Here is a 19,479-nt window from a genome sequence, read left to right on the forward strand (position 1 = left end):
GTCCAAGGTGCTAGAGCAGCTATACAGCAGCAAGATATAGTGATGCGCATGTGCCCATAGCGCCACGCATGTCACGGCACACGGCGCTTGAGCCAGCACTGAAGAGGTCTCATGTGTAAAAGACCTAATGAAATGACTGCGGATGCCGCCGCCATAAACCCCAATGCTTTTTGAAACAGCTTCAGTGGAAGTGTTCTCCCCAGTTCGAACTGAGACAGACACTGTAGAATGGCCTGAATGCGCTCGCTCATGTGGTGCGTGTGCCCGCTCATGGAGTTGAGGTGGGCTCCCAAAAAGGTGATTTGTTGGCTGGGGGAGAGCTTGGTCTTCGCCCAGTTGACATTGAGGCCCAAGCTGTTTAGATGTTGAAGCAGTAAGTCTCTGTGCTGGCATAACAGAGCTTCTGATTGGGCCACTAACAGCCAATCATTGATGTAGTTCAAAATGCACACGCTGCTCAGTTTCAGAGGGGCAAGTACTGCATTGATGTACTTTCTGAATGTGCGAGGATCCATAGACAGGACTTTGAATTGATATGCCGTTTCCTCGAACACGAATCTCAAAAACATCCGTGATGTTGTACAATTCGGACATGAAAGTACACATCTTTCAATCTATCAATGCAAACCAATTGTGTGGGCAGATGTGCAATAAGATCCTTTTCTGAGTAATCATTTTGAATGGGCACTTTGCAAGTACGCGATTCAAATATCTCAGATCGAGGATTGGCCGAAGTCTGCCATCTTTCTTTTGGACAAGAAAATAGCAGCTGTAAAACCCTTTTTGGGTTTGACAATTTGGAACAACCTCTATCACGTTTTTCATGAGGAGATGATGTATTTCTGCTTGTAACACTGGCGTGTCTTCAGGCGAAACTGTGGAAGAGAGAATGCCGTTGAAACAGGGTGGCCGGCATTCAAATTGGATCGTATACCAATATTCGATCGTTTTTTGCACCCGATCTGAAATACCCGTAAGGGTTCGGCACGCATCCGCGTAACGGGACAGAGGGCAATTTGGTTTCATTGTATGGTTAATGCGCCACTCGCCAGTGGGAAGCTGTTGTGCACAATGTGTGGGCTTTGAAGAGGAAAAGAGCTATTTCGTGCTTCTGCAGCGAGCGATGTATTCTTTTTTGCATTTATTACAATTTTTATAGTATTCATACAAATGTGAGACACAGAAACAACATTTTGAACAATATTGTGAACCTCAACCAACCAACAGTGGGGAGATGGGGAACAGTGTTGTATGTCTCCAATCGAGCCTTCTTTGGAGCAGACCCGGAGGGAACAGCGAGCTCTGCATTCTGCTTCAAAGGTCTGTGCTCATCAGGAGCGCTTTTGCTGCATGGAGGGGTTTGTTCTGCTGGCGCGAGGCGGGTGACGGCACTGAGGCAGCAGGTATAGGGCATTTGGCCCGGGCGCTGGCTCGAAACAGAGCGGGAGCGAGCCAGCTGTGAAACTTTACTCCGTTTCAGCATAAAATGTCTCATAGCCTGTGATTGTTGCTGTTACTGTTAGTGGCCCAATCCGAAGCTCTGTTATGCCAGCACATTCGCCTGGCTCTCTCCCACTCTGTTTACACACTTATCCACAGAGCCGCTGAATAGACTGGCTGGAGACACTGGAGCATCCAACAGAGCGGCTTATTCCTTGTCACACATGTCTGTGAGGGTCAGCCAGATGTGACGATCCAGAACTACCAGGTTACCCATTGACTTGCCAATGGCCTGCACAGTGACATTTGTGGTGCGCAGCGCTAAATTCGTAGTGGTGCAGAGCTCTTTGAATGTCTCTAGATCATAGCCTTCCTTGTCCATTTGCTTGAGGAGCTTGGCTTGAAAGACTCTTTAGCACCACCATCGCGTGGAGTGCTGAACCAGCTTGGCCCGCCGCTGAGCATCCTCTTCCAGCCAGTGCGGATGTCAGTCGACAGGTTTCCACGCCCTGCTACGCACTGGGCAGAGGTGTGCCGCTACTGCCTCCTCCACAGGGGATAGTTGGGCATAACCATTTTCTTCCCTGTGATCCACATTAGAGAGGATGTAATTGCTGTGCAGGAGAGCTGAATAGGGCGCGTGCCAGGATTCTGATAGTTCGTTATGAACTTCAGGGAAGAGTGGGGCAGATCTACGAGACATGGTCGCTTGACAGCACCCAGACTGCAGGAACCATTCATCAAGGTGAGATTGTATAGGTTCCTCTGGAGGAGACCACTCGTTATCGAGCTCTTCGACCGCCCTTGAAAGGACGCAAAGCATCTCCTTATCAGTGGCGCGTACACGCTCCTCACCCTCGCTGGGGAGAGGGGCAGTAGCATCATCCACTGACCACTCACCTGATGCAGCAAGAGACATGACATCGTCATCATCCCCAGCATCAGAACCGCCAAACGAGACGAGGCCGTGCATAGATGCGTTGCATGGAGATTGAGGGGCTCGTGGGGCGTGTGCCAGCACCAGGTCCTCCTCAAATTCCGCTTGACCTCACGGGCCTGCCGTGCCTCCTCATGTGACCACTCGGGTATCACAGAAGAGGCGGGTGGGAGGGCGTGGGAGGCTGAATCGTCCCTCAGAACGAGGGTGATTCGCAGTGCAGCGTCTTGAGATTCATGCCCTCGCAGTGAGGGCAGTCTGTCACAATGAGAACTGACTCTGTGTGGGCGCGGCCCAGAAAGATAATGCAGCTCTCTGCTGGTCTGATGGCGGGATGAGTCTCTCACACAAGGAACACTTATGGAACGACATCTTTAAAAAGACGCGACTCTTTATATATATATAAATTTCACACAATATACAATATACAATTGCTTTGTAAGGATACACAACACCTGCCGAAGTGCTGCGGGGAATCAAGATGCTGAAGCGGCCCGTTCACCAGCGAAGCGTCAAGCGGCGAGGAGGAGTGATGTTTGCAGGGGCACTGTAGGGGAGCGGAGAGTCTTCTCATTGCTGTGAAAATTCCGCCTGCTGACTCGTGTAGTCAATGGCGAAGCAGTAGAGGGGTTTTAGATGAGAGATGATTCGCTGTCTTGAAAGAAGAAAATTCTGAGGAATGGTGTTTGTGCACCTGCTTTTATAGCGGACAGCTTCGCGCCTAAAAGGGTGGGGCACAAACACCATAGCCAATATTAGAATATTGCCATTATTGTAGAGAGGTTTCAACTAGGTCGTGTGGAAGGACAACTCCCATATGCATTAGCACGCAATGTCAAGTGTACTGAGTCATAAGGGTACTGCTGTTTCTGAACATTATTGTACCAGGAATGTCAAACAATAAACGTTTTAATAATGTACAATTGATTAAAGATTGTTATTCAAAATCAAAACAATTTATTTGATAATTAATATAATAGTTAGTGCAATTTTAGAAACATAACAAGGTTGTTTTCATGCAACAGACGTAAACTACAAACTCTCCACAACAGCGCATGGCGATCAAACTACAGTTCCCAGAAAGCTTTGGGTCAGAGAGTGACATCATTGCGTCGGACACGGATATGCTGCTACGTGTTCAGATGAGACAGGAAGTTGACATGTCACGGCTGCAGCATTGTTTTTTAACACACTGAATAAACACACATTGGCGTCGTGAATTCACGAATACTGCTGGGAGAGCAGGTGAGTGTAATATATATATATATATATATATATATATATATATATATATACATACATATAAAGCAGAAAACACAGTGTACATAACTGTTTTACCAGCTTATTATCTTCAACCAAGGCCCACATAACATAACACATTCACACCGTAATGTTTGTATTATATTGTTTATTCTCAATAAAGCATGACTACTCACAGTTATATGAAGACTAGCTGAAAGTTCTTTTATTTTCTTTATACAGTCAAACAGACCTTGCAGAAGAAGCAGCTCTAGATTTACATCTAACTAAAATCACAGAAATTGTTGACAAATTATACATCTTTATAATTTGTCAAAATTATTAACTCTTTTTTGACTAGACTATATAGTAAATGTGAACTAATTTAAGCAAAGTGACATCAACAGGTTAAACTGATTTTAGTTAGTTGTAAAACTAGAGCTGCTTCTTTTGCAAGGCCTATTTGACTGTATAAAGCAAATAACAGTGAAAGAACTGGTCTAGAATCAGCTCAACCTGTTTAGATTATATAAATCATAACAGGCAAGAACCTGTCAGGGCTGTTAATTTGTGTTCTTAGATTTTAGTTCAGGTCTCTAACACCACCTGTAATGAATAACGATGTAAGAAAGTAATATAATGAAAGTTAAAGGGCTTGTTGCGCTGCTTGTCAAATGCCAAAACATATTGAAATTGGGTTTATCATTGTCAATAATGACCCAGTCAACCAAAATGTCTGAAACTGATTTTTGTCACAGCATTTTTAAGAGTATTAATTATGTAAATAACAATATCAACAATGAACAATAACATTGGAGTCCAAATATATATATATATATATATATATATATATATATATATATATATATATATAAAAGAAAATCGAATTTAATTCAATATGTAGGATAAACATTTACAGTACACTGATCAGCCACAACATTAAAACCACTGACAGGTGAAGTGAATAACATTGATTATCTCATTACAGTGGCACCTGTCAAGAGGTGGAATATATTAGGCTGCAAGTGAACAGTCAGTTCTTGAATTTCATGTGTTGGAAGCAGGAAAAATGGACAAGCGTAAGGATCTGAGCAACTTTGACAAGGGCCAAATTGTGATGGCTAGACGACTGAGACAGAGCATCTCCAAAATGGCAGGTCTTGTGGGACGTTCCCGTGTTCCCGGTATGCAGTGGTTAGTACCTACCAAAAGTGGTCCAAGGAAAGACAACTGGTGAACCGGCGACAGGGTCATGGGCGCCCAAGGCTCATTAATGCGCATAGGGAGCGAAGGCTAGCCTGTCTGGTCCAAAACCACAAAAGAGCTACTGTAGCACAGATTGCTGAAAAACGTAATGCTGGCCATGATTGAAAGGTACCAGAACACACAGTGCATTGCAGCTTGCTGCGTAGCCGCAGACCGGCCAGAGTGCCCATGGTGACCCCTGTCCACTGCCGAAAGCGCCTACAATGGGCACGTGAGCATCAGAACTGGACCATGGAGCAATGGAAGTATGTGGTCTGGTCTGATGAATCACATTTTCTTTTAGATCATGTGGACGGCTGGGTGTGTGAGAGTTGTTTACCTGGGGATGAGATGGGAGCTTCCACCATGGGAAGAAGGCAGGCCGATGGAGGCAGTGTGATGCTCTGGGCAATGTTCTGCTGGGAAACCTTGGGTCCTGGCATTCATGTGGTTGTTACTTTGACACGTACCACCTACCTAAAGATTATTGCAGACCATGTTCATAGCAACGGTATTCCCTGATGGCAGTGGCCTCTTTTAGCAGGATAATGCGCCCTGCCACACTGCAAAAATTGTTCAGAATGGTTGGAGGAACATGACAAAGAGTTCAGGGTGTTGACTTTGCCTCCAAATTCCCCAGATCTCAATTTGATTGAGCATCTATGGGATGTGCTGGACCAACAAGTCCAATCCATGGAGGCCCCAACTCACAACTTACCAGACGTAAAGGATCTGCTGCTAACATCTTGGTGCCAGATACCACAGGACACCTTCAGAGGTCTTGTGGAGTCCATGCCTCGACAGGTCAGAGTGGTTTTGTCGGCACGAGGGGGACCTACACGATATTAGGCAGGTGGTTTTCATGTTTTGGCTGATCGGTTTATATTTGAGTTTGTTTTTACTATGAATAAAAAAAGAAGTGCGTGAATCACCAATAAAAAAAAAACTGTGAAGCAGTTGTTTTCTATGCTCATAATGTTTATTAGCAGTCTGTTGCAGTAATATCAGAATTTCTATCTGGTCCAACTACAGTATGTTACCGACAAGCTCCCCGGCGTTCCATCGCAATGGCAGCTTGAATGAGCGGGATGCAGCACGCCACACCGCCGGCGCCAAGCGCTACAAGTACCTGCGGCGGCTCTTGCATTTCAGACAGATGGATTTTGAGTTTGCTGTATGGCAGATGCTCTATCTGTTCACATCACCACAAAAAGTGTACCGCAACTTCCACTACCGCAAACAGACTAAAGACCAGTGGGCCCGAGATGATCCTGCTTTCCTGGTGCTGCTCAGCATTTGGCTGTGTGGTCAGTACTTTGAGTTGCTAAGGAAAATCAATCATTCGACAGCATTTGTGGCATAATGTTGGTTACCACAAAATTAATTTAGACTCGTCCCTCCTTTTGTTTAAAAAATCAAAAATCTAGTTACAGTAAGACACTGGAAGTGAATGGGGCTAATCCGAAAACATTAAAATACTCACTGTTTCAAAAGTATAGCCACAAGATGTAAACAATATGCGTGTTAACATGATTTAAGTGTATTAAAATCACTTAAACATTTCTGTGAAAAATGATATCCAATTTTACAACTAAAAAGACGTAAAACGTAAACACAAATTTACAGCTCAAATAAAACACCAGTTTTAACAAAATAATTCATGTAAGTGCTTTTATAAAATTATAAGCTTCAGAATTCTCCTTTTAAACCCTTCAAAAATTGGCCCCATTCACTTCCATTGTAAGTACTTCACTGTTACCTCAGTTTTTGCTTTTTTTAAAGAAAAGGAGGGATGAGTCGAAATAAATTTTTGTGGTAATCAACTTTATGCCACAAATGCTGTTGATTGAGCTTAACTTGTTTTGAACCCGGAATATTATTTTAATTACACAATATTTTATTATTTATCTATCTATCTATTTATTTATTTATTTATATTTACACAATATGAACTTAAAATTCACTTCAAATCTGAAACAAAGAAATGCTGCATTATCCAAAAGATAAGACAGTTGGTAGACTTTGGTAGACACTTCCGTTATTCAGACAAGTGGGCATAGCTGATGCCAATAATCTTACATTGGCTAAATTTCGGTAAATTTATCGGCCTGGTTGATATATTGTCCATCACTATTAAGGAACCAAACTTATTACTGAAAAGGCATGAGAAAAAATAAACTACTATGGTACATATCACATGTCTTTCTATTGGATGTGATTCGGGCAAATTTCATGTTACCTCTGCAGTGTCAACGGTGGGCTTTGGTCTGGTTCTAGAAATGGGTTTTGTAGAGACATTGAAGCTTTTGCTCTGGGTCGTTTTCATCGACTGTATCGGAGTCGGGCTGCTTGTATCCACGCTCATTTGGTGAGATGCCACACACATACACTTATACATACACACAGGTTTGAAGGCTGTGAAAAGTTTGTGAATGCCCTAAATGTTGACCTTGATACTGTATTGATCCAGTTTCTATTTCTTGGTTTTGATGTCTCTTTTGTTAGTAGGAGTACAAGGTGTGTGAAGTAAATTGAAAAGAGATTTGTTTTTAACTTTGAGGAAAATAGATGCAGACATGCTAACAAGCATCTCAGATTATGTTTAGATTTTATGTAGTGTATTTATAGGATTTTTAGGCATGATGTTATTAGGGCTGGGCGATATGAAAAAAATTATTTATCGAAAATCGGCTTAAAAAACATTGCGATATACGATTATATCGTCAACCCCCCTGCCGAGGGTCGGTGAATATTTTTGCTTTAAAAATGTAATTCATTTATTGAAACACCAAAAATAAAATAAATTTTCTCAATTTAAATTGCACTTTAAACTAAACGAAAAAAATCTATTAGAATAACGAAGTGATAAAATTTATTATTTATTTAACCACCTCCCCAAATCCAAACATTTACCATCTCCAACGGCTCCATTTGCCATCACGCACGCATTCGTCAACTACAACAGGTGGAAAAGCCTAATAAATGGGGGCCTGGGTAGCTCAGTGGTAAAATACGCTGGCTACCACCCCTGGAGTTCGCTAGTTCGAATCCCAGGGCGTGCTGAGTGACTCCAGCCAGGTCTCCTAAGCAACCAAATTGGCCCGGTTGCTAGGGAGGGTAGAGTCACATGGGGTAACCTCCTCGTGGTCGCTATAATATGGTTCGTTCTCGGTGGGGCACGTGGTGAGTTGAGCGTGGTTGCCGCGGTGGATGGCGTGAAGCCTCCAAATGCGCTATGTCTCTGTGGCAACACGCTCATCAAGCCACGTGATAAGATGCACGGGTTGACGGTCTCAGACACGGAGTCCACGAGGACTTGGAGCGCATTGGGAATTGGGCAATCCAAATTGGGAGAAAAAGGAGAAAAAATAAAAAAAATAAGCCTAATAAATTCCCGTGTGTTCCCAAAATAATGCTGCCAAATGTGTGTTCTTATCCAATTTGTGTTTGTATTGCGTTTTGTTAATACAGTTAATGCTGCCTAAAGAAAATTCATCGAACTCATTTTAGGTTCAAGGTGAACGTATTATTTTATGATTTAATCACTTTTTGTCTTTGTTTATTTAAAACAAAGATATACAGTTGAAGTCAGAAGTTTACATACACCTTAGCCAAATACACTATATTGCCAAACGTATTCGCTCACCCATCCAAATAATTGAATTCAGGTGTTCCAATCACTTCCATGGCCACAGGTGTATAAAATGAAGCACCTAGGCATGCAGACTGCTTCTACAAACATTTGTGAAAGAATGGGCCGCTCTCAGGAGCTCAGTGAATTCCAGTGTGGTACTGTGATAGGATGCCACCTGTGCAACAAGTCCAGTCGTGAAATTTCCTCACTACTAAATATTCCACAGTCAACTGTCAGTGGTATTATAACAAAGTGGAAGTGATTGGGAATGACAGCAACTCAGCCACGAAGTGGTAGGCCACGTAAAATGACAGAGCGGGGTCAGCGGATGCTGAGGCGCATAGTGCGCAGAGGTCGCCAACTTTCTGCAGAGTCAATCGCTACAGACCTCCAAAGTTCATGTGGCCTTCAGATTAGCTCAAGAACAGTGCGTAGAGAGCTTCATGGAATGGGTTTCCATGGCCGAGCAGCTGCATCCAAGCCATACATCACCAAGTGCAATGCAAAGCGTCAGATGCAGTGGTGTAAAGCACACCGCCACTGGACTCTAGGGCAGTGGAGACGCGTTCTCTGGAGTGACGAATCACACTTCTCCATCTGGCAATCTGATGGACGAGTCTGGGTTTGGCGGTTGCCAGGAGAACGGTACTTGTCTGACAGCAATGTGCCAGCTGTGAAGTTTGGTGGAGGGGGGATTATGGTGTGGGGTTGTTTTTCAGGAGCTGGGCTTTGCCCCTTAGTTCCAGTGAAAGGAACTCTGAATGCTTCAGCATACCAAGAGACTTTTCCATGCTCCCAACTTTGTGGGAACAGTTTGGGGATGGCCCCTTCCTGTTCCAACATGACTGCGCACCAGTGCACAAAGCAAGGTCCATAAAGACATGGATGAGCGAGTTTGGTGTGGAAGAACTTGACTGGCCTGCACAGAGTCCTGACCTCAACCCGATAGAGCACCTTTGGGATGAATTAGAGCGAAGACTGCGAGCCAGGCCTTCTCGTCCAACATCAGTGTCTGACCTCACAAATGTGCTTCTGGAAGAATGGTCAAAAATTCCCATAAATACATTCCTAAATCTTGTGGAAAGCCATCCCAGAAGAGTTGAAGCTGTTATAGCTGCAAAAGGTGAGCCGACGTCATATTAAACACTATGGATTAAGAATGGGATGTCACTTAAGTTCATATGCGTCTAAAGGCAGATGAGCGAATACTTTTGGCAATATAGTGTACATTTAAACTGAGTTGTTCACAATTCCTGACATTTAATCGTAGAAAACATCCCTTGTCTTAGGTCAGCTAGGATCACTATTTTAAGAATGTGAAATGTCAGAATAATAGTAGAAAGAATACCTTGATTTTGTTGTCCTTAAGCCATTTTGCCACAACTTTGGAGGTATGCTTTGTGTCATTGTCCATTTGGAAGACCCATTTGCAACCGAGCTAATGTCTTGATGTTGCTTCAATATATCCACATAATTTTCCTTCCTTCATAATGCCATCTATTTTGTGAAGTGCACACGTCCCTCCTACAGCAAAGCACCTCCACAACATGATGCTGCCACCCCCATGCTTCACGGTTGGGATGTTGTTCTTCAGCTTGCAAGCCTCACCCTTTTTCCTACAAACATAATGATGGTCATTATGGCCAAACAATAAAAAATTTTGTTTCATCAGACAAGAGGACATTTCTCCAAAAAGTAAGATCTTTGTCCCAATATGCCCTTGCAAACTGTAGTCTGGCTTTTTTATGGTGGTTTTGGAGCAGTGGCTTCTTCCTTGCTGAGCAGCCTTTTGGGTTATGTCGATATAGGACTTGTTTTACTGTGGATCTAGATACTTGTCTACCTGTTTCCTCCAGCATCTTCACAAGGTGACAGAATGCGTTTCCTTCTTGAGTGGTATGATGGCTGCGTGGTCCGATGGTGTTTATACTTGCGTACTGTTTTTTTATAAAGATGAACTTGGTACCCTCAGGCATTTGGAAATTGCTCCCAAGGATGAACCAGTCTTGTGGAGGTCCACAATGTTTTGATTTCTTTTGATTTTCCCATGATGTCAAGCAAAGAGGCACTGAGTTTGAAGGTACGCCTTAAAATACATGCACAGGTACACCTCCAAATGACTTCAATTAGCCTATCAGAAGCTAATTGCCTAAAGGCTTGACAACATTTTCTGGAATTTTCCAAGCTGCTTAAAGGCACAGTTAACTTAGTGTATGTAAATTTCTGACCCACTGGAATTGTGATATAGTCAATTAAAAGTGAAGCAATCTGTCTGTAAACAGTTGTTGGAAAAATTACTCATGTCATGCACAAAGTAGATGTCCTAAACGACTTGCCAAAACTATAGTTTGCTAATATGAAATCTGTGGAGTGGTTAAAAAATGAGGTTTAATGACTTCAGCCTAAGTGTATGTAAACTTCTGACTTCAACTGTATTTTACTGAACCTGCAGATTTTCGTTCACAATGCATGTTAACCGCGAACTAAACTCACAGCACCTCCTGAGAGGATCGGAGATAATTTGCAGCATCTCATAGATTACATTATTCTTGCAAACAGTTTTCAGACAAATGAAACTGAGAAAAAAGAGTGAAAACTCTTTACATGTGCTTGTTCCACAAGATAGGCTCGTGCTGCACGCCTCTGAACAAACAGCGAATCAGACACGAGCATTGACTGCTTTTTTTTTTTTTTTTGTCTGTTCTTAAAAATATAATCAAGTGTGTTTCTTCAAGCACGTGTCTTTGTGACTAACTGCATTTCTTGTCATGTGTCACTCCGAGATGTCTTACAGGTCGCCTGCCTGTTGCAGGTAGATGAGCAAAATTACTCGCGCATGAAATTCCTGCATTTGGACGAGGAACTTGCAAACTGGATTCAGCCTCGTCGCATTTGGCGGATGGCGGGTGCTAGTTTCACACCCTGGCCACTGTTTAATAAATTTGGCTACTTCCCAGATCCATGGTTTTGACATTTCCCATTATTGTCAATCATATTCTGTCAATTGAGTGTCGTAATCTGCATTGGGATCTTTGTAAGATATCGTCGAAGGACGATGTTATTGGACAATCGCCCAGCCCTAGATGTTATATAAAAAAGTGTTTTTACTTTTTATTCAAACTCATAATGTGTTATTTTTTTTCCTATGAATAGTTCAATGTTGAAATCAGGTTCATTGTTTTCCTCCAGGTTTGTCACAAATAAATACCTTATGAAACACCCCAGCAGAGATTATGATGTGGAGTGGGGCTATGCTTTTGATGTCCATCTAAATGCTTTCTACCCCCTTCTGGTCATTCTGCACTTTTTACAGCTCTTTTTCATCAACCGTGAGTAAAGTACAGGCTTAACATATACTGTAATCTGCATTAATTTGAATTAATTAGTTTAACACATCTTGCTTTCTCAACAGATGTTGTGGTTATAAGTGCAGACTGGTTCCTGGGTTATTTTGTGGGGAACACCTTGTGGCTTATTGCCATCGGTTACTATATTTACATCACATTCCTGGGCTACAGTGGTAAGTGATGTAATCGGTAGTTATTACAATTTGTTGTAGGGGCCATCTTGTAACACTTAAAATGTATTATATCAGAAACAGACTGTTATGACATTTTTGAAAAAGGTGTCATAACTTTTCAGGTATAAAAATGCTTTTCTGGATCTTCAAGATTTTTCTTCCGTCTAAAGTTAATATAGCTACCATACAAGATTTTAGGTGGGCAATTGTAACATTACTTGTTAGATTATGACTAGAATTGTGCAACATTTGAATATTATTTTAATATTTAAAAAACATTTCATCAAAGTATTTTTTTAAGATTGTTCTTGACTTATTAGCTGATCTGTATATTTTCGTAAAACATTTGTAGTAAAACATTTTAAAATAGGTAGAACTTACACATTTGCCTCACACTTTTGCCTAAAACATTTTAGCATATAAAGCTGAAAACTATTCAGTAATATTAATAGCTATTATTATAATTAAAAAAATTATAATCTAATGTATATTGTATAGTGTATATAGTATAGAATTATTATTTATAATAATTATTATAAATACACTACCAAAAGTTTTGAAACACATTCTTTATTATAATTTTTTTTCACATTTTAGAATAATAGTAAAGTCATTAAACCTATGGAATAACAAATGAAACTATGGGAATTATGTTGTTACTAAATTTTAGATTTATAATGAAATAAATTAATATGGTGGGTGGCACAATTATAATTTTGTTTACAAAACTAATTTCAAACATTTAAGCATACGCCTTCAGATCAAAAGATTTTTAAGATCACGAGAAACATTTCGGTCAAGCGTTTCAAAACTTTTGACCGGTAGTGTATATTATAATAATTATAAACAATTATTATTATTATTCCTTTAAAGTGTGCTCTTATTTTAGTTACAGTGGGTTAAAATTGATTTTTTTTTAATTTTTTTTACAATATGTATTTTTAGGGCTGTCAAAGTTAACATGTAGTCTTAAGGCTTAAGATTAATTATCTAGGTTTAATGCAATAAAAATAACACATTTACTGAATTTGATATTATAACCATTTCATTCTGCTTTCTAAAGACTGGTTGGAAATTAATAGATTTATTATTTTGTTCTATTTACAGCCATAGTTGTTAAAAGTAAGAAATTAAAAAGCAAGTCAGCATTAAAGGGTTAGTTCACCCAAAAATGAAAATTCTCTCATGATTTCTTTACCTTTAAGCCATCACAGATGTATATGACATTCCTTCTTCAGCAGAACTGAAACAAATATTTTTATAAGACTATTTCAGTTCTGTTTGTCCATACAAGGAAAGTAAATGGGTGCCATCAGGCTGCTGACTGTTTGATGGTCCAAAATGAATATTTAGGCAGCATGAAAGTGATCCATACGACTCCAGTCGATCAATTAATGTCTTCTGAACCGATACGTTTGTGTAAAAAATAAATAGATAATTAAAACTTTATTAACTTAACAATCGCTTCCTGCCAGCAGTCAACACATCAGTGATGAAAGCGCAATGGCGCATTCATGCGAGAAGTTGGAAGCATGCGCTTGGTTTACAACAGAGGAACGAACGTCATGTGAGAGTTATGTCATTTCAAACAGCAGTACAGCTCTGGGCGTAAGCAACTATTTTAAGTTTAAAACGTTTTAATTATCATTTTGCTTCTTACACAAACCTATCGATTTGCTTCTGAAGATATTAATTGACCAACTGGAGTCGTGTGGATTACTTTTATGATGCCTAAATATGCCTTTTGGACTGTCAAATAAAGTCATACACATCTGGGATGGCTTACAGGTAAAGAAATCATGAGAGAATTTTCATTTTTGGGTGAACTAACCCTTTCAATTTTGTGAAAAAAAAAAAATGTTTTGGCTTTATTAAAATGACAAAATAAGGGTCCCCCCCCCCCCCCCACTGAATATTAAGGCAGTCTGGGATTACAAGAAGAGACAGAAGCAATTGAGACAGCCGAAATAGAAAGAAGAATTGTGGCAAATTCTCCAAGAAGCTTGGAACATCCTATCTACCAACAACCAAGAAAAACTGTGTCGAGGTGTACCTAGGAGAATTGGTGCTGTTTTGAAGGCAAAGGTGGTCACACCGAATATTGATTTAGCTTTTTTTTTTATGTTTACTCGACTTTGTTATGATGTTAATTGATAAATGAAAACAATTTATGGCATTATTTTTGAAGACATCCTCACTATGCAACATTTTTCCCAAGTGCCTAAAACTTTTGCACAGTACTGTATATGAATGGTACTAATACTTTTAAGATCACAGGTAGATTTGCATTCATCTGTGGGTTCAAGGAAAATATGAAAATGTTACACATCCCCCTTAGTCTCCCCTAATCACTGCTTTTATCTAAACCTAATTTTCTCTCTTTCTCTTTTTAGCACTTCCCTTCTTAAAGAACACAGTGGTGCTTCTGTACCCTTTTGCTTTGCTTGGACTCCTGTATGTTCTGTCAATCTCGCTTGGCTGGAACTTCACTAAAGGCCTCTGCTGGTTCTATAAGCACAGAGTCCAATAGAGGGCGCTGAAGGGACATTGGCAAAACATTGTTCAGTCACTTTTTGGACTATCTGACTTTTTTATCATCTATAAATAACATTTTGGTTGTAGATAAAGACGAGAGGAAAGGACTTTGAATTGTTTATGGTGTCAAACAGATGTTCTTTTTCATAATTTGATACTCAAACCTAATTTAATATTGTGAAGTGGTTCTTGAAAAATCAAACATGGGTTGAAGTGCATAATATCTGCTATGAGAATTGCTCGTTTTATTTGTCAGAACATGTACAATAAAGTTATTTTTAAAGAAAATAATTTGTTTTGCGTTCAGTATCAGATCTTGTCATTTAGAGTATAAAGTGATGTGTTGTGGACATCTGATAAATGACATGTTTACATTTGACTAAAATATTATCTTAACATACTGTATATTGCAAGCAAATAATGGAATGATTTGTCACTATACTCATAAGATTATTTTCCTCCTGAAGTCTATAAATTTATATTGTTGGTGGTAACCCTGCCCACACATTGGCAGAGGACAATTATAAGTTGGTTACATGCAATTTCAGACAAGTAGTTAAACTAAAAATTCCTGTGGGATGTTTGTGGATAGTATAAATGCGGATATTTAATCATTTTTCAGCACTAGTAGGTGCATTTCAAACATTAATTAGTTGTCAGATTAACTGTTAACTCTGTGTAAATAAAAACAGAAATAAACATTATACTAAACACATGACAAAATACTTTGCTTGTGAACTCAGTTCAAATCGGATGCTCAAAATTGTACAGCTATTGGCAAACTATGCATAAAAGACTTGGGCAAGAGGAACACCAATATGATTGTGTTTCATTTAGCACATTAGTTTATCCAGAGCCACTAACAAGTGAGTAGTAGTATTAGATTTAATTGAAAAAGGTCAAAAACATTAGACAGTTGGCCTGTATGGTACAAGCTTGTAGACATACAGTTGTGCTCAATAGTTTGCATACCCTGGCAGAAATTGTGAAATTTTGGGATTGATTTTGAAAATATGACTAATCATGCAAAAAAACTCTTTTATTTAAGGATGGTGATCATATGAAGCCATTTATTATCACATAAATGTTTGGCTCCTTTTTAAATCATAATGATAACAGAAAATACCCAAATGGCCCTGATCAAAAGTTTACATACCCTTTAATGTTTTGCCTTGTTACAGGCACACAAGGTGACACACACAGGTTTAAATGGCAATTAAAGGTTAATTTCCCACACCTGTGGCTTTTTAAATTGCAATTAGTGTCCGTGTATAAATAGTCAATGAGTTTGTTAGCTCTCACGTGGATGCACTGAGCAGGCTAGATACTGAGCCATGGGGAGTAGAAAAGAACTGTCAAAAGACCTGCGTAACAAGGTAATGGAACTTTATAAAGATGGAAAAGGATATAAAAAATATATCAAAGCCTTGAAAATGCCAGTCAGTACTGTTCAATCACTTATTAAGAAGTGGAAAATTCGGGGATCTCTTGATACCAAGCCAAGGTCAGGCAGACCAAGAAAGATTTCAGCCACAACTGCCAGAAGAATTGTTCGGGATACCAAGAAAAACCCACAGGTAACCTCAGGAGAAATACAGGCTGCTCTGGAAAAAGATGGTGTGGTTGTTTCAAGGAGCACAATACGACGATACTTGAACAAAAATGAGCAGCATGGTCGAGTTGCCAGAAAGAAGCCAATGCCACAAAAAAGCCTGGCTACAATATGCCCGACAACACCTTGACACGACTCACAGCTTCTGGCACACTGTAATTTGGAGTGACGAGACCAAAATAGAGCTTTATGCTCACAACCATAAGCGCTATGTTTGGAGAGGGATCAACAAGTATTGTGCTCCTTGAAACAACCACACCATTCTTTATAATGTTCCATTAACTTGTTACGCAGGTCTTTTGACAGTTCTTTACTGCTCCCCATGGCTCAGTATCTAGTCTGCTCAGTGCATCCACGCGAGAGCTAACAAACTCATTGACTATTTATACACGGACACTAATTGCAATTTAAAAAGCCACAGGTGTGGGAAATTAACCTTTAATTGCCATTTAAACCTGTGTCACCTTGTGTCTCTGTAACAAGGCCAAACATTCAGGGGTATGTAAACTTTTGATCAGGGCCATTTGGGTGATTTCTGTTATCATTATGATTTAAAAAGGAGCCAAACAACTTTGTGATAATAAATGGCTTCATATGATCACTATCCTTAAATAAGAGTTGTTGTTTTTTTTTGCATGATCAGTCATATTTTCAAAATCAATGCCAAAATTTCACAATTTCTGCCAGGGTATGCAAACTTTTGAGCACAACTGTATTGAGATGCAAGTGGAAATGGTATAGAGAATAGACAGTCATAATTTATTCAAGTAGTTACTATGAATACAAAAATAAGTTCGGTGGTGGTACTATAACTGCATTTAGTTGATCTACAAGCCTGGCCAAGCTGGTGTTTAGCTGGTCTGCCAGTCAGTCACCCTGATCATCAAACCAGACCAGCCTAACCAGTTTGATGGCAATGTAACACCAGCAATCCAATACCACACTTTTGAAGGTGGAGTCAGTAACATTTTGTTTATGTCATCTTGGACTTACACTGACACCTAGAGGGAATAGATGCAGCATCATTTAAACACAATAGTTTTCAGTTGTGATGCCATTGTAGAAGTTCACCATTCACAGTCAGTCATGATTAATAATATGCATGAGTGAAAGTGTCTATAACAGTTTGGGAAAGGAGGATGTGGGAACCAGAGTAACAAACAACAAAACCTTAATCAGACAGAACATCAAACTGAAAACACAGCAACATAAACACACACAGAGCGGCCACATCTCTCTCTCTCTCTCAATTTTAAAGTACTTAATTAGCATGATTGTGTTTACATACAATATTGCCAATGCATTAATACACAAAACAGATAATGACAAGGCAAACAATAATAATAAAACAGTAACAAATAACATTAAAAACAGAATTAAAATAAGGTGCCAAGTAATGAATAAATAAAAACTATAATAACAATATACACTATACAATATAAAATAAAATAGGCATTTAATAAGATATTATGAACATTTAAAAAAAAAATACTGTGAACAAAGTACATTAGTAATTGGTTTCTGAGGGTGTGCACTTCAAAAATGAATTTTGCTGCAACTGATGCATGATTGTCTGCCCCCAGTACCACCTGCATTTGATCTGTTCCTGCTGAACTGGAAAACTGTGGCATGAGGTTTGGGAGTTTGTCAAAGTATTTCTCTCTCACCTCTGTAAATTTCTCACAGTGAAGGAGAAAGTGTATCTCTGTCTCAACCTCACCAGTGTTACAGTGAGCACAGACTCATTCTTCCTTTGGAAGCCATGTTTGTCTGTATCCCTTTTTCTATGGCCAGACTGTGATCGCTGAGCCTGTATTTGGTGAGGATCCATCTCTGTTTTGGATCTCTTACAGTGTGGAGATATTCTGTTAGATTATACTTTCTATTTAGGATCCGATAACATTCCAATTTGTTTTGGTATTTACTTTCATTTTCCCAATGGACCAAATATGAATTTTTGCTTTCTTTTATGATTTGGTTTATTCGGTTTTGGTTTTGTTCAGCAGCGCTAGTGTTTGTTAGTTTTTAGTGAGTTTGTGAGTATTAGAGCCAGCAGACAAAAGGGACTGGTTTTAGATTTCAACTCTTGGGTTTTAAGGGCTTCATGTTGCAGTGTGTTAGGGGAACTTAAATTTAGGTGTGTCCAAAATCTGAAGGATTGTTTTTCAACATAATTAGGGGGTATCTGCCTAGTTTGGCCCGGCATGCATTAGTAGCTGTTCTTCTCTGAACTCTTAGAATGTTTCTACAGAATTCTGCATGCAGGGATTCTATGGGGTGTTTGTCCCATTTAGAGTAATCTGCCAGACACAGTGGACCCCAAACCTCACATCCATACAGAGCAATAGGCAAAATACTATCAAAGATTTTATACCAAATTGTTACAGGAATGTCTATTTGGGTAAATTTGCCCTTAATAGCATAGAATGCTCTTCTAGTTTTCTTTTTTAGTGCATTCACTGCCAGACCAAAACCACCTGAAGCACTAATTTTTAGACTGAGGTAGTCGTAGTGTAGAGTGTGTTCTATTGCAGTGTTTCCCAGAGTGAATGTGTATCTGGTTTCCTGTAATCTGGCTTTTTTCTGGAAGATCATCATTTTAGTTTTTTTCAAATTGACTGTCAGGGCCAAGTTCTGACAGTAGTTCTCCAGCAGGTCCAGGTGCTGCTGTAGCCCTTGTGCAGTAGACCAGGTGTTGCAGATTGTTCCAGTAACACTGCTAACTCATTAATGTAAAAGTTGAACAGAGTTGGACTCAAACTGCAGCCCTGTTTCACTCCACGCCCTTGAGTGAAGAATTCTGTTCTTTTATTGCCAATTTTAACTCCGCACCTGTTGTCCGAATACATAGATTTGATAGTGTCGTACATTTTACCCCCAATGCCAGATTGTAGAATTTTATAATATAGACCATCATGCCAAATGGAATCATATGCTTTTTTTTAAATCAACAAAACATGGTTCTTTGATGAACGTACTGGTTGACTATCGTTTGTAGCGTGTGAATGTGGTCGTTGGTGCGGTAGTTTGGTAGGAATCCAATCTGAGTCTTACTTAAAATGTTGTGCTTGGAAAGGAAGGCCTGTATCCAGGCATTCAGGATACAACAGAAAGCCTTCCCCAGATTACTGTTCACACAAATGCCTCGGTAGTTATTGGGGTCGAATTTGTCTCCACTCTTATATAATGGGTGTATTAAGCCCATACTCCAGGTATCAGGAATATAGCCAGTTTGCAGATTGAACAGTTTTAACAAATCTCTCTCTCTCTCTCTCTCTCTGTGGCATCCCCGGCTCTTCCCTTATCTCCCTCCCATG

At 39.9% G+C, this 19,479-nt stretch overlaps 1 protein-coding gene across 2 annotated transcripts; it reads left to right on the plus strand.

Annotated features, from left to right (window-relative positions):
- Positions 1-3,486: 3,486 nt before the first annotated feature.
- Positions 3,487-15,147, plus strand: LOC127448690 (protein unc-50 homolog). Of its 2 annotated transcripts, XM_051711417.1 has the most exons (7): positions 3,519-3,622; positions 4,605-5,710; positions 5,894-6,168; positions 7,109-7,229; positions 11,685-11,824; positions 11,908-12,015; positions 14,409-15,147. In XM_051711417.1, exons 3-7 carry the CDS (start codon positions 5,895-5,897, stop codon positions 14,543-14,545), a joined length of 780 nt encoding a protein of 259 aa, XP_051567377.1. In that variant the 5' UTR covers positions 3,519-3,622; positions 4,605-5,710; position 5,894; the 3' UTR covers positions 14,546-15,147. The 2 variants fall into 2 exon arrangements, with proteins under 2 accessions (XP_051567378.1, XP_051567377.1); XM_051711418.1 differs by lacking the exon at positions 4,605-5,710 and having other exon boundaries at positions 3,487-3,622; positions 14,409-15,145.
- The last annotated feature ends 4,332 nt before the right edge of the window (positions 15,148-19,479 follow it).

Source organism: Myxocyprinus asiaticus, chromosome 12 (assembly GCF_019703515.2).
Source record: "Myxocyprinus asiaticus isolate MX2 ecotype Aquarium Trade chromosome 12, UBuf_Myxa_2, whole genome shotgun sequence".
NCBI classification, from domain to species: Eukaryota; Metazoa; Chordata; class Actinopteri; order Cypriniformes; family Catostomidae; genus Myxocyprinus; species Myxocyprinus asiaticus.

What these genes read in the sequence shown, in the direction of transcription:
- LOC127448690 (XM_051711418.1), top strand. Translation starts at nt 5,895, where the DNA reads ATGTTACCGACAAGCTCCCCGGCGTTCCATCGCAATGGCAGCTTGAAT. An exon ending in CTTGTATCCACGCTCATTTG is followed by an intron (nt 7,230 to 11,684) that starts GTGAGATGCCAC and finishes GTTTTCCTCCAG; the next exon opens with GTTTGTCACAAATAAATACC. An exon ending in CACATTCCTGGGCTACAGTG is followed by an intron (nt 12,016 to 14,408) that starts GTAAGTGATGTA and finishes TTCTCTTTTTAG; the next exon opens with CACTTCCCTTCTTAAAGAAC.